The sequence below is a fragment of the Balaenoptera musculus genome, chromosome 5 (genome assembly GCF_009873245.2).
Source record: "Balaenoptera musculus isolate JJ_BM4_2016_0621 chromosome 5, mBalMus1.pri.v3, whole genome shotgun sequence".
Taxonomy (NCBI): domain Eukaryota; kingdom Metazoa; phylum Chordata; class Mammalia; order Artiodactyla; family Balaenopteridae; genus Balaenoptera; species Balaenoptera musculus.
In genome coordinates, this window is record NC_045789.1 from 46324311 (window position 1) to 46338356 (window position 14046).

At 40.6% G+C, this 14046-nt stretch overlaps 1 protein-coding gene across 5 annotated transcripts in view; it reads right to left on the minus strand.

The window, feature by feature from the left end:
- The window catches only part of FRAS1 (Fraser extracellular matrix complex subunit 1), a 445822-nt gene that overhangs the window by 199316 nt on the left and 232460 nt on the right, over positions 1-14046 (minus strand). For all 5 annotated transcript variants that reach the window (XM_036852337.1, XM_036852339.1, XM_036852338.1 and 2 more), the window contains exons 16-18: positions 10416-10556; positions 8716-8856; positions 7249-7425 (exon numbers count right to left, since the gene is read on the minus strand). In XM_036852337.1, coding sequence (XP_036708232.1) covers positions 7249-7425; positions 8716-8856; positions 10416-10556 — 459 coding nt within the window. The remainder of the gene's footprint in view (positions 1-7248; positions 7426-8715; positions 8857-10415; positions 10557-14046) is intronic.

Consider the following 14046-nt stretch of genomic DNA (forward strand, 5'->3'; position numbering starts at 1 on the left):
GTCCTCGGGGCTCAGTGCAGAGGGAGTGGACAGAAAACCCACCTTCCAGACTTTCTCTGAAAGAGGTTCATTTGCACACTTTAGAAGCCGTTGCAGAAGGGTCCAGATCCAATCAGCCAGCATCTAGGTGCTGACTGAGATCCTTTTAGGACAGGGACAGGGCTTTGCACACCCTCAACTACTGGGTGCCACTAAGAACAAAGAAAGTGACTTGGACAATCACAAAAGTTTCAGAGACAACCAAGAGCTAGAGCTAGGCTGAATGATAAGGTTCAGACAACAGACGGGTGATTGCTGGGGGGTAGGGAAGGCTGAGGGGAGGGGAAATGAGTGAAGGTGGTCAAAAAGTACAAACTTCCAGTTATAAGATAAGTAAGTTCTGGGGAATCTAATGCATAGCATGGTAACTATAGTTAACAATACTGTATTGTGTTTTTGAAAGTTGCTGAGAGTAAATCTTTTTTTTTTTTAATTTCTTTGTATCCTTTTATTTTTTCTTTTTAATTTATTTTTAAATTTTTTGGCTGCATTGGGTCTTAACTGTTGTGCATGGGCTTTCTCTAGTTGCGGCGAGCGGGGGCTACTCTTCGTTGCGGTGCGCGGGCTTCTCACTGCGGTGGCTTCGCTTGTTGCGGAGCACAGGCTCTAGGTGCGCGGGCTCAGTAGTTGTGGCACATGGGCTCAGTAGTTGTGGCTCGCGGGCTCTAGAGCGCAGGCTCGGTAGTTGTGGCGCACGGGCTTAGTTGCTCCGCGGAATGTGGGATCTTCCCGGACCAGGGCTCGAACCCGTGCCCCCTGCATTGGCAGGCGGATTCTTAACCACTGCGCCACCAGGGAAGCCCCGAGAGTAAATCTTAAAAGTTCTCATCACAAGAAAAAAAATTGCAACTATGTGAGGTGATGGATGTCAATTAAACCTATTGTGGTGATCATTTTGCAACATAAACACATATCAAATCATTATGTTGTACAGCTTAAACTAATACAGTGTTATATATCAATTATATCTCAATAAAACTAGAAAAAAAAAAAGGATACCAAACCTGTATTGATTTTGTGCAATTTTGCCCCATGCAGTAAGATCCGCCTAAGGAGGCAATACTATCTTCAAGACTGAAAAAGAAGGCTTGGAAAAATTTAGTTGCTAAAATTTCCCTGATGTTTCCCTGACCAAAGCTCTGTGATCATTCTAAGTTTAATGAAAAGCCAGCAATGCAGGGATGGGGGCCACTGGGATGTTTATTATCTCTGCATTCTTTTTTGAAGCACAATGTTTCTACTGACATAATACATTAGAAGATATGTAGGTAAAATTCATTATTGTACTACAGAGTTCCTTTTAATTTTTTTATTAAATACTTATTTATTTGGCTGTGCCGGGTCTTCGTACTGGCATGCGGGATCTTTCTTTTTAGTTGTGGCATGTGGGATCTTTCTTTTTAGTTGGCGGCATGCGGGATCTAGTTTCCTGACCAGGTATCAAACCCAGGCCCCCTGTATTGGGAGTTTGGAGACTTAACCACTGGACCACCAGGGAAGTCCCCAGAGTTCATTTTTAAAATAAAACTTGTAATTTCCTCAAAATTATATTATCTTGAACCCTCTTGCTGAACTGTGTGGGAATTGAAAAAACCCATCATTAATTTGCCACAGAATCGGGGCCATTATGGGGGTAGCCCAATCATCCCAACTATGTTCATATCGCATGCTGCTCCACCACTGCCAAGTCGTTGACGTGGTGATTGAGCTGGACCATTAATTGAGATGGCCTGGCCTGAAATTAAATTGTAAAGCTCTAGGGCAAAATGAAGAACAAAGGATCTAGGCTTGGAAAGAAGGAAATATTTCCTAAGGAACCATGTCCTCTATTAGAGCCCAGGATCCCCCAGTGCTAAACTATTCTTTAGTTGGTTCATTCTAAGCCTCACTTTCTTCATCTATAAAATGGGAGTAAATATAAACACACAGGATTTCCAATCAAATTCTTGGTTGTATGGAATTCTATAAACAATAAAGTGATATATATATGTGTGTGTGTGTGTAAATAACTGTAAGAATCCATATCAAAAGTTTAAGAGAGATAGAAGATAGAAGGGTTATAGGTAGGATTTACAGATAAAATAAAGGACACCTAGTTAAATTTGAATTTCAGATAAAGAGTGAAAAATATTTTAGAATATCTCAGGTAATACTTGGGCATACTAAACATTTCATTTTTTATGTGCTAAATATTTTTATTTCCTAATCCTATATTTTTTATATAATCATCTTCCTGATTTACTAAGAGGCTTTTCCTTATATGAAGAATAGATCATGATTTTAAAAAAAAAGAATCAATTGTGGATCTAGTTAGACAGATTTTCAGCGAATAACCGTGATCATATTTTTTCTCCTTTGACATTTTGACATGATAAATTATCTAATAGGTATCTCAATATAAGCTGATCTATACAGTATTAAAATAACCTTATATAAACATTAAAACTTTTAACATAGTTCTGAATTCAATTTGATCTTTTTAAAGGAATTTTATCTAGAATCTGTAGTTTTTTCTTTCTAATGCTCTAATTTTGGCATTAGTGTTATGCTGGACCAAAAAACAAGTGTATTCTAAAATATACGATCTTTTTCTATGCTCTGGGAGTTTAGAATCTTATAAGATTTATTTATTTGGGTTTTAGATGGTTTTAATAACTCACACATTAAACTGTCTAAGCTTAGTCCTCTTTCTGAGGAAGTTCTTTGTTAACCTTTTCCATTTTATGTATGACTTTTGATTTACTCAGGCTTTCTATGTCTTCTTGGGCTGATTTTGGCAATCAACCTTTTCCTTTAAAGTAATTTGATGGAGGTTTTCAAAATTTTTAGCATTGAATTTTACATCAGATTTTTTAAAAAATCCTGTATTTTCAGTTGCTAAATCTGGGTAACCTAGTAATAGATGTTTTTGGTTTTTTTGTCTATATTTTTAAAGTTTCTGTAATATGTAAAATGCATGCAATGAGAAGAAGTAAAAATTAGGATTTTTTTAAAACTGCTATGGTTAGAAAGAAGTTACACCAGTGATATGATAAAGTGGTGTAGTTATCCTTCTTTAATTAGAGGCTTTGCTTACTCAAACTATCGTCTGTGTACCAGGAGCATAGCCTCACCTGGAACATGATATAAACGCGGAAGCTCAGATCCCATCCCAGACCTATGAAATCTGAATCCACATTTTAACAAGGTTCTCAGGAGTTTCCTATGAGAAGTTTTGCTCTACAGAGAGACCTCAACCAAAAACGGAGTCTTCAAAATAGTTGAATCCCTTAAATGAAAAAAAAAAATCCTCAGCAAGAGTGGAAGGAGAACCTGAGACTGAGCTGAGCAATCTGCCCTGATCCTAAGGATACCCGTAGGAGAGAGGAGCGGCCTCCCAGTGACAGGAGCCCCAGGTCCTTCCTCCTGTCCATCCACCCTGGGCTGCCCAGTCACTAAATGACTCCAGAAGGCACCAGTCACATAAATTACCGTGAGAATAGTGCCCCTGAGTTGGGCAACATAGGGGTCCCTACCCAGCTCTAGCCTGGAGACCTCATTTAGACTCACACCAGCTCTCAGAGGCATGGAAACTTAGTGGGGAAGATGAACGAAAAAGTAAGGGATGGCCCTTGATCTTGTTTTGGAGGGCCTGGGTTTGTATTAATTTGTTTTGTTTTATTTGTGCAAGGGTACTGACAGGTGTTTCTTGGTGTTTTTGTTTGTTTTAGAAACTAGAATCTGTCAGTGCTAGTGAGTAATCAGTTAAACAGGTGAGATGAACTGGATAAAATTACTCAAGTCCTTCTTTTAGCTAATACTCAAGATTAATATTTAAACATGCACAATTTTGGCAGACTACTGGAAACACTTCCAAATTATCTTCTACAATTAGTAACAGATTTTATTTCGTACCAGCAATTCTAGCTGCACTTTGAAAACACAGAGGCTGTGTATAAAAGAAGCATAAAGTCAAAGCTCCACCTTCTGAAGTACCCAAGTTCATTTCTGAGAGTGAGCCCAAAACGCAGGAGAAACACATGCGGTTTTCTGTCCCCGTCTCACCAAAGTGCTTCTGCTTTGGAACCCACCTCAGCCCACCCCTCTGTCTTCCCCATCACCCTGATGTGGGTTTCATAGTACAGACCACTAGCCAAGTGTATGTCGTGGGTTTCGTTGCTGCTGTTATTCATTTATTATTTTCTGTTTCTCTCACTAGAATATAGATTCCATGAGAGCAGGGATTTCATCTGACTCATTCACGAGGGCACCCCAAGTCCCTAGAAAATGCCTGGCACCCAGGGGACACTCAGGAAACATTTGTAGAAGGAATGAATAAAGACAAGACTGTTCTCCAGCTAATAATAAACAATATTCTCTTTGGTCACTGTTTGTTAATTTTACATTTTTTCATCCTTCAATCACAGACTTGGATCTTAGTCAAATATCTTGAGTAAATTTGCTACATCTTCCACTAGATAATTCCTGGGTTTGTCATGTATCTCAGAGTAGAAACTTTTATAATAACTTCTGAAAATTTTCAGATTCTAAAGTAAATTGCTTCTTCCTATAATGCATCTGCCTCTCACATTCATTAGCCGCGGTAATATTCTAATCACTCTGTGCTGCAGTCTCAGAGAAAGGAAGAGGGAGAGTTCCAGAAAACAGTTGTTTTTTTTTTTTCTTTATAGGAAAGCACTTGAGATGAAAAGGTCTGTAAAAATCAACCCTCAGCGGCACACACAAAAACTCCAACCTTTTAAAACGTTCCTTAAAGAGGAGAGGGTATTTCTCGTGTGTGTGAGAAGGAGGGCCCAATGCATTCTCACAGGGCTCCCAGGCCTGAGTTCTGAGACAAGGCTTCGGCACAATTGAAAATGGAACAGATTGTGGGAAGGCAGAAAGGTTGCCAGAGATATGGGATGAGTGACGGGAAATACATCAATCAACACACTTAACACTCAGGTAAGGTTGGTAACAATTGGTGGTTGCACTCAGTTTCCCAGTGGAATCTTGGGCAACTCAATTAACCTCTTTCTACCACATTCTCATCACTAATAAATTGAGTACAACAATCTCCCTAGCAGAGATCGCATGGGATTTGGTAGTAAATGTGAGTAGAGAGCTATATGTGTGATACCTAACAATACTGTGTGAATTAGCATAAAATCTCGGGGCTACAAGGTCCTCAAGAGGTCAATCTAGCCCTTTCACAGGGGACCATAATTAAATCATTCCAGAGGGATTCGATTCTAATCTTTTTTAAAAGGTGTCTGTAAAAGGGATTCCCAGAACATTCCCCTTGGTCAAGGATGCTTTCTGAAATTTAAGACGTCTCAATCCTACAGCATTGTAATGCTGTGCTTTTGCTCCTTCAGCGATCATATTATAGTAGCACGCTGGTGTAGTGCATGGATACTGGAGCCTGGCTGACTCAGGTCCCCACTGGACGCTACTGTGTACTGGCTACGTGACACTGAGCAAGTTACGGCCTTAACTTCTTCTAACCTAAGCTTCTTCACTGACCCCATAAGGCTGGTATCAGGACCCAGTGAAAAAAAAAACAAATAAGGCACTTCTCACAGTGTCTGCATCATGATGTGCACCAAGTCAACAGGAATATTATTTTCTGGCTGAATAACCCTGGTTACTCTAATTTATATTAACATTTTAACTTTTAAAGTGTTCATTATTTTTGTTTCTCTTTTCTGATCCCTCTCTAAATTCCCTATTTTTCATTTTTAAGAAAGTGATCAAAATCATAGGAGGAGTAGCCTGGGAAGATTTCTCCTTTATTTCTCCTAGGCTCAGAAGGGAAGGCTGTGTGGTGTGTGCTTTGGGAAGGCATTGGGACTCTTAGTGACAAAGAGTCCCATATTTTGTAAGTGGTTGCGGAAACAGAGCCACGAGAGTTTAAGGGACCACGGAAAGTTTGGGCAATGCATATATGGGTGGAAACCAGCATGTCTGGGGACTAGAGACCCTCCCCGAATTTTAGACACCATGTAAAACCCCTGGAACCTGGTGCATCCCAGGGAGCAGCGGGTTACCGTTATAATGTTCGTGGATACCTGAGTATACGGACCGAAATTTATACCAAGTGATCATGGCGGCTTTACAATTTACCAAGCACTTTCACACTCTGCACCTCCTTTGATCCTGGCAAAAAGCTTGGGTGAAAGATAATTATCCCTATTCTAATGCTGTGGATACAAAGGCTCAGACAGCTGAAGTGTCTGGCCTGGGGTCTCTGTATTCCAATTCTGCATATTTCTACTATGCAGTATAACTCACTGTGTCCAAAATCTTTTACCCTAACCTTGAAATCCAGCATTTCCACGTGGGAGTACATTCCAATGTAAAATTGAAGCCACTTTAAATTTTAAGTTTGTAATACAAAATTGAGTCTGCAGTATGCTTACAGTTATGTTGCAAAAATAAAAACCCAAAGTGTACAGGAAAAAAGACTCAGATATATTATAGCAAAAAGGTAAAGGCAACTGGGTTTAGCTGGTAGATGGTGGGCAGATTACTTTTTTACTTTTTTCTACATTCAAAATTTCCCTTAATGAACATATGTTTACAGTGAAAAATATAAGTAGAATTTTTTTCCAAGTAGCTTGAGAGTTAAAAATGTCATCCAACAGCAAGGAAGGTTCTTGTAGGAGCAGAGGGGGGGCCTCCCCTACCTCCCAAGAAATTATATGTATCTCCCCTTCATCTCATCTTCAACCACTTATAGATGACCCAGCTCTGAGTCAAATTATTCAGGATGGCATCAATTCTCTGTAGATGATATGCCAAAACGATGGCAGGAATCACTTCTAAATTTTGACAGAAGTCCAGATTTTGCCCTGAAGAGACCAATTCATATTCAGAGTAGCAAATTAGAACAAATAATAAACGTGATTCTACAATGAGCTCTGGGTCTGTCTCGGTTACTCATATTGTCTCTGAAAGAATTCCGACCAGGAATTTCTGAGAGTGTAACTCTGGGGACAGTGGGGTAAAAGCAACTAGCTCTTTAAGATCACCTATTATTCACAAAGGGAAGGAGGACGTCAGTGGGGGCCACTCTTTTGCACGTCGGTCTTCTGTTCCATCCACAAGCATCCAGGAACCACTGTAATGGGAAAGCCAAGATCTTCTGGCTTTGGTCCCACCTCACAGGATCCCTCAAGAGGTAAGCCCAGAAGCTACCTAACATTTCCTCAAATCAGGCTTACTCACCTTCACACAGCCCAGTGTTCTCCAAGTAAAACTGGGCTCTGCACTGGGACAGACACTCGCCAGAGGTGATGTTTGCCCCAGAGAGCTGCTCAATGTGCAGTCCTTCCTCTGGCTTCTTACACTGGGTGCAGTGAGAGCGCTCTGGACCCACACAAGTCAGGCAAGAGGAATGACAGCCTGCCAAGAGGAATAAAATGCAGGAAAAATCCAAGGATCAGATAGATGTTACAACCAAGGGGAGTCCCTGATTAAGTCAAAATCACTCAGAAAAGTGCACCAGATAACATCTCTTCAGGAAACTGTTTTTCTAATGTTCTATACAAAGCCCAAGGTGATAATAACAATATCTGTGAGAGGCCAAATGCGGGTGATATTAACTAGTAACGTTTCTCAGGTCCTGGAAGGGCTGCCAGGCTATATCATGGGGGAAAAAAAAAAAGCAAACTGGACAATATTGGCTTGGTTCTCCAGAGATTCACATACAGTGGATGACGATTTAACATTACAGCCTCAGTTTTCATGGGAGATTTTAAGAAGCATTCCTATAAGGCCCGTTACTGTATTTTGTGCAAAAATGGTAGTTGTGCTACTGTCCATTATGGCATCCATCACCCACTATAGAGGGGTCCAGGCAACAAATTTATCTCAGAATTTATGTGAGGAAAGGCTGCTTTTCTAGACGAGGAAGAGGCCCCTTTAGAGCAGCAGCAAGCATTTGACAATCCATCACAGTTTCTGGTTTTCCTTGGCTACTGGTGAAAATCAGAGCCAAAGAGAGTATCTCTCCTGCCCACATTCTGATATAATGAACTCTACTGTCCTTTAAAAGATTCTCTAAATTTTCTTTTTCAGAATATTTATTGCAGCATCCCTATTTTAAATATATTTTTCTTGTAACTATTCTCACATTCTTTTCCAAGGTGCCCTACGTATAAATAAACAGAAATTAACCTTACTTAATTAACGTGTTTGCTCCCAGTGTTCTAGTTTCAAAAGGCTCAAATGAGACTGTCCTCCCAATGAGCCCAAAGCCTTTTTGGCAAACAGCTATTGAAGATTTTCCATTTTACTCAACCCAGAGGCATTGCTAGTAACTCTCAGTTTGCTCAACAGTATCATTAACAAAAAGAAGTTCTTCAGGGAAAAACAAAATGAAGACTAAGAAAAACATTAGCAATCGTCAGAGAACAGAAAAAGAAGGAAATAAGAGTTGGGTTGTTTTAATGTACCACGGTAAAGGGAATGACATTCTTCTCAAGAATGGCCAGAAAAATCATACCTTTTTGAGTGTCTTCACAAATATTCAAATGTGATTTTTCAGATTATCCCTTGGTAATGAAAAAAAGCATATAATGCATACATAACCATACAGGATACACTAGAGGAAAAGTTGCCCCAAAAAGTAACTTATATCTATGTCCTTGTGACGGGAAAGTCTCTCAAGAATGATGATGACGCCAGTGATACCTTTGCAGACCCCGTGGTCAGGGTAGAAGCCCTCTCCACAGTTGGGCAGACAGTGGCCTTGGCGCAGGGCCTGGGGGTAGATGCAGGCCGTACAGTGAGAGGCCGAGGGTCCTGAGCAGCTGGCACACGAGTTGTGACAAACTGAGGAAGAGAGGAAGAGGGGAACACAATGAGACCGAGGTGACTAGGGCGCCTACTTCTTGGCCAGGCTCCTTATGTGCTAGGAAGCCCTCTCATCTATCACTCAATCCCCCTTCAGCTGTTGCACAAAATCAAGAGATACATGTGTTCGAAGGTGGTTATAGCACCGGAACTGCCCACATTGCCCCTTTATCCATCTTTCACCATGTTCTATCAATTATTTATTAGCTACCCTTTATTTATGTTTGTATTAAGTGTTTTATACGTATTGCCACTTTTAACCTTCATAGCAACGTTATGAGGTAGGTATTATTAACCCCATTTTACAGATGAGAAAACCGAGGTCTTGGGGAGTTAAAAAATTTACCCAAGATCACAGGGTTAATTAGTAGCAGAGCTGGGGTTTAGCCCTAGGTCTGTCTGAACCTAAAACTCCCATGTGAATAGGGAAGAGGGGAAAGTTCATGCATCTGGATGTTGGGAGCACTGGGATTTTGACAGGCTTATCCCCTAACTTATGCCCTTAGCCAAGTCTGGGTCTCCCCTGGCCTAGTTTCCTTGGCATATGTATGGCAAGAGGTTGGACTAAATGGTCATTTAAGACACTTACAACTGGACATTTTGGGATTCTAAGTAAGAATTATATTAAAGAATCTGACCACTATGTATGGCAATGTCAGGCATGCGTCTCTGCTGCTTTTGTCCTGGTTGGTAACAGTGGGACATCTCTGGCTCCAAGAGGCAGATGGTACCATGCTGTCCTAAGGGACAGGAGTGAGATACTGCGAGAAGGCTCTGGAGGACCATGGTCAGGAGCTGGGAGAGGGGAGTGTGGGGACACGATCAGACCGTTGAGGGCAGGATATTGAGGAAAAGGGATGAACACTGTATAAGTAAAGAGGTTGGCAAACAAACAGGAGGTTAATAAGACAAGGTTGTGGGACAGGTCTAAATATCCTGCCAACAGGTGGAAGTAAAAATACGTGTGTTTGTTTTGGAGAAGAAGGGCAATCAAGGTGTCCTAGGCAGCAATAAGCTCCCATCTCAAATGGGAATGTTTTGTAGTTTAAGTTGTATAAATCTGAAAGAAACACTATATAAATAGCACATAAAACCAAATTTTTAATAGGTACACACTTCAGCTTTATAATCTACCAAACTTGATTTACTTTTTTAATTTTATTTCTGTGGTGTGCTGTAGTTGCCAAAAATATGTGTTTATAAATGCCACCTATGGAATGATTCTGTCACACCTACAACCTGAGTTAGTGATGGTTTACAAGTACACAAGGATGGTGTAAAGATCTTAAAGATGTTCTTGGCATTTCAAAAAGATCCAGTGATCTCTAATGATGAGACCACTGGAGATCTAATGTGTACCAGATACACATAGGTTCTATAAGGAAAAGATATTCCTTTTAACTTGCCATTTTTCCATCATGCACACAAACTTCCAAATGAGCAGCATATAGCACCATCTATAATCAAACATGTATTAAATACTTTTTTGATGATGATTATGATGATGATGACGATGATAACAATTGCCCATGTCTTACCTTTGCATCTGCCAGCGGCATCAGCATAGTACCCACCAGGACATTCAGAAATGCATTTCCCATCATGCAACACGGTCTTCTCAGCACAGGTAAGACATCTGGGACTATTGGGGCCACAACTCTTACAGGACTGATCACAAGCTAAGGGGGAGGAAAACCCATCAAAGAAAATCAATAGTGAGCAAAGGGAGCAGTGAAAGTCTATTCTTTACAACGTCCATAGTTGGTATCAACATAGTAATCACATTCTTTGGCTGCTCAGCTAAGTTCTATTTCCTTGATTCCAACATTTCTGTTTTTGCAGTTGAAGGAGAAACAAATAATTATTCATTAAACTAAGCATAACAAATACTCTGAGGCCCACCTACCAGTGTATCCAATTTAATATGGGATTTAAAGTCAAAACAGCTGGACTTTCCTGGTGGCGCAGTGGTTAAGAGTCTGCCTGCCAATGCAGAGGACATGGGTTCGAGCCCTGGCCTGGGAAGATCCTACATGCGGCGGAGCAACTAAGCCCGTGCGCCACAACTACTAAACCTGCACTCTAGAGCTCACGAGCCACAACTGCTGAAGCCCGTGCACCTAGAGCCTGTGCTCCTCAACAAGAGAAGCCACCACAATGAAAAGCCTGCGCACCACAAAAAAGAGTAGCCCCTGCTCACCGCAACTAGAGAAAGCCCGCAAGCAGCAACAAAGACCCAATGCAGCCAAAAATTTAAAATATAAATAAATAAATAACTTTATTAAAAAAAAAAAAGTCAAAACAGCCTTGGCGGTAGGGTTGCCAGATTTAGCAAATAAAAATGCTCAGTTAAATTTGAATTTCCAGATAAATAATGAATACTTTTTTAGTTTAAGTTTGTCCCAAATATTTCATCCTATGTTTTATCTGACAACCGTGGTTGAAGAGAGAATTCAGGAATTCAGAGTTCTACAAAGTAAGGTCATGCTACAAAATTTGGTGAAATCACTGAACTTCACACAGCCTTCCAGGATCTACTCGTTCACTTATCCATTCATTTAGCCCCCAAAACGTTTCTTAAGCTCTGTGTCAAGTACTGTGCCAGGTGGTAGAGACACAAAACCCAAATCAACTTGGTCTCTGCTTTAAGGGGCTTGTTAAGTCTGCCAGAGGGAGATAAACATATGTAATATTAGCAATATTAAACATATCACTCAGATTGGTCTGTATAGACACAATAAAAATTTCAACAGAATGTGTGTGGGGTAGGAGGTATGAAAGGTTAAGAAAGGATTCATAGAAGAAATGACCCTTGAGCATTGTCTTGGAAAGCGAGTCAGAGCATGCCAAGCTGATGGGAACGTACTCCTGGCTGAAGCCGCGAGGCGAGTACAGGCCCAGAGCTTGGGAAATCCTGGTAAACAGCAGTTCATTCAGCTGGAAAAGTGGGAAGGGCCAGATTATTGTAACCTGGATGCCAAACTCTATAGTCTAGATTCTCATCCTATGAAAGACGTCCGTAGCCCCTACACAGATTTAAACAAGGTAAAAATATGGCTAAGTTTGTGTGTAAGAAAGATCACTTTGGCTTTAGTTCGGAGACAGTTTGGAGGGGTGAGGAAGGAGAGTTGGGGGCCTTGCTGGACTAGCGTGGCAATGCTCACAGAACAAGATGACTGGGAGCTGAATCAAGGCTGTGAATGAGGTGATGGATTTGAGAGCTGTGTAGGTGAAAGTGTCTCAGATGGCTGCCTGGGGTCTGGCATGGAGACGAGTGATGCCACTCAAGGAACACAGAAAGGAGAGCGGGGGATTACGAGAGACTCAGTTTGGGATACGTGCAGTCCAATAAATGGCTTGATTTAGAGTTCTGGGACTCAGGGGAGAGGCTTGGGGGTCATCACATACGGGTTGTTGAAATCAGAAATTAGCTGATTTATTCAGTAAAAGCATGAAGGATAAGAAAGAAGTAGTCAAGGATCTGGAGAGCTCCAAAATTTACTGAAGAAGGAAAAAAACTAGCAAAGGTAACTAAGAAGAAATGATCCAAAGGTAGGAGAGAAAACAGGAGTGTGGTGGCTGAGAATCCAAGAAAGGAAGAAGTTTCGAGAAGGAAGACATTAACAGTACAGAGAGGACGAATAAAGACTGAAGAGGGTTCACTTCACTTAGAAATTGGGACATGAGTGACCTGTGCCATAACCATTTCAGTGGAGTCATCAGACAGAATGAAAGTGAAGGCCATGATTATCAACTGTTCCTTTAAAGGCTCCTGGCCATGAATGGAAGGGTATAGAGGGGAAATAACTAGAAAAATAGTACAGATGAACCTATTTCCAGGGCAGGAATAGAGATGTAGAGAACGGACGTGTGGACACAGAATGGGAAAGGGAGGGTGGGATGAACTGGGAGATTAGGTTTGACATAAATACACTACTATGTGTAAAATAGATCGCTGTATAGCTCAGGGAGCTCAGCTCCGTGCTCTGTGATGACCTAGATGGGTGGGATGGCGGGGGCGGAGAGAGGTCCAAGAGGGAGGGGATATATGTATACATATAGCTGATTCACTTCATTGTACACCAGAAACTAGCACAACGTTGTAAAGCCATTATACTCCAATTTAAAAAAAAGGGGGGGTGGTTAAGGGGATGTATTGTCTCTTCAATACTGTAAAAGCCCAATGCAAATATAGATCCCAGGAAAGGTTTTTAAAAAGAGAAGAGGTAGAATAATTGTTGAAAGCATATCTAGGAGAAAAAAGGGGAGTTACATTCAAAAGTACAGATGGAGAGTTTAGTCTTGAACAGAACAGAGAAAGTCCTCCTTTTCTGAGTAGAAAAGGGAGGTGAGGGTGAATGCAGCTGCAGTTAAGTCTATGACTCAATCTATTCCATAGTCACTGGCTAAATTCTTTAAAAACAAGCAAAACAAACTTCTTCTCGCTATCAGAGAATCAGTGTTTCAGGAATAGAGAACTACTGAGATTTATTCTGTCTGTTCTCTTAATCCACCTACACCATACTAACCTCCTGAAAAAGATTTCAAGAACTTGAGAAAAAGGACGGCAATTGATGGGGCCAAATGTTCCACCCTGCATCCTAGAGGATTCAGCATCTCTCTAGAAGCACACATGTAAGGCAAGATAATCTTCAGTAAATGGACAAAGGCAGTGGCCTTCATATCAGAGAAAAAGAAAATCATCCCCTCAACGCATAGCTGGAGAAAAGAAGCAAAAATGAATCTAAAAAGCGTTCTTCTCTCCTACCCTCCAAAAACTTCTGAAGCTTCTATTCTAGAACTGACATATCCACAGAACTGAATAATCTACAAGCTAAGTGGATTTTCCCAGAAATAAAGAATTGCAGAAATTTTTTAAAAATTGGAATTGCCCAACAATAAAAACATTACAGATCGAATGTTTTAGGATACACCTAAAGTAATACTTGGCGTATACTTTGTAAATTTAAATAAAATTATTAGGAAGATGTCATTTCTCCCCAAACTAGTCTATAACTTCAATACAATATTAATAAAACTTCCAGTTGAATTTTATTCGTAATTCAATAAACACTCTAAAGTTCATGAATAGTTAACTTTAAATATGAAGATGAAAGAAAGGGAGAATTTGCCCAATCAGACACTGAGACATACTGCAAAGCAATAGAA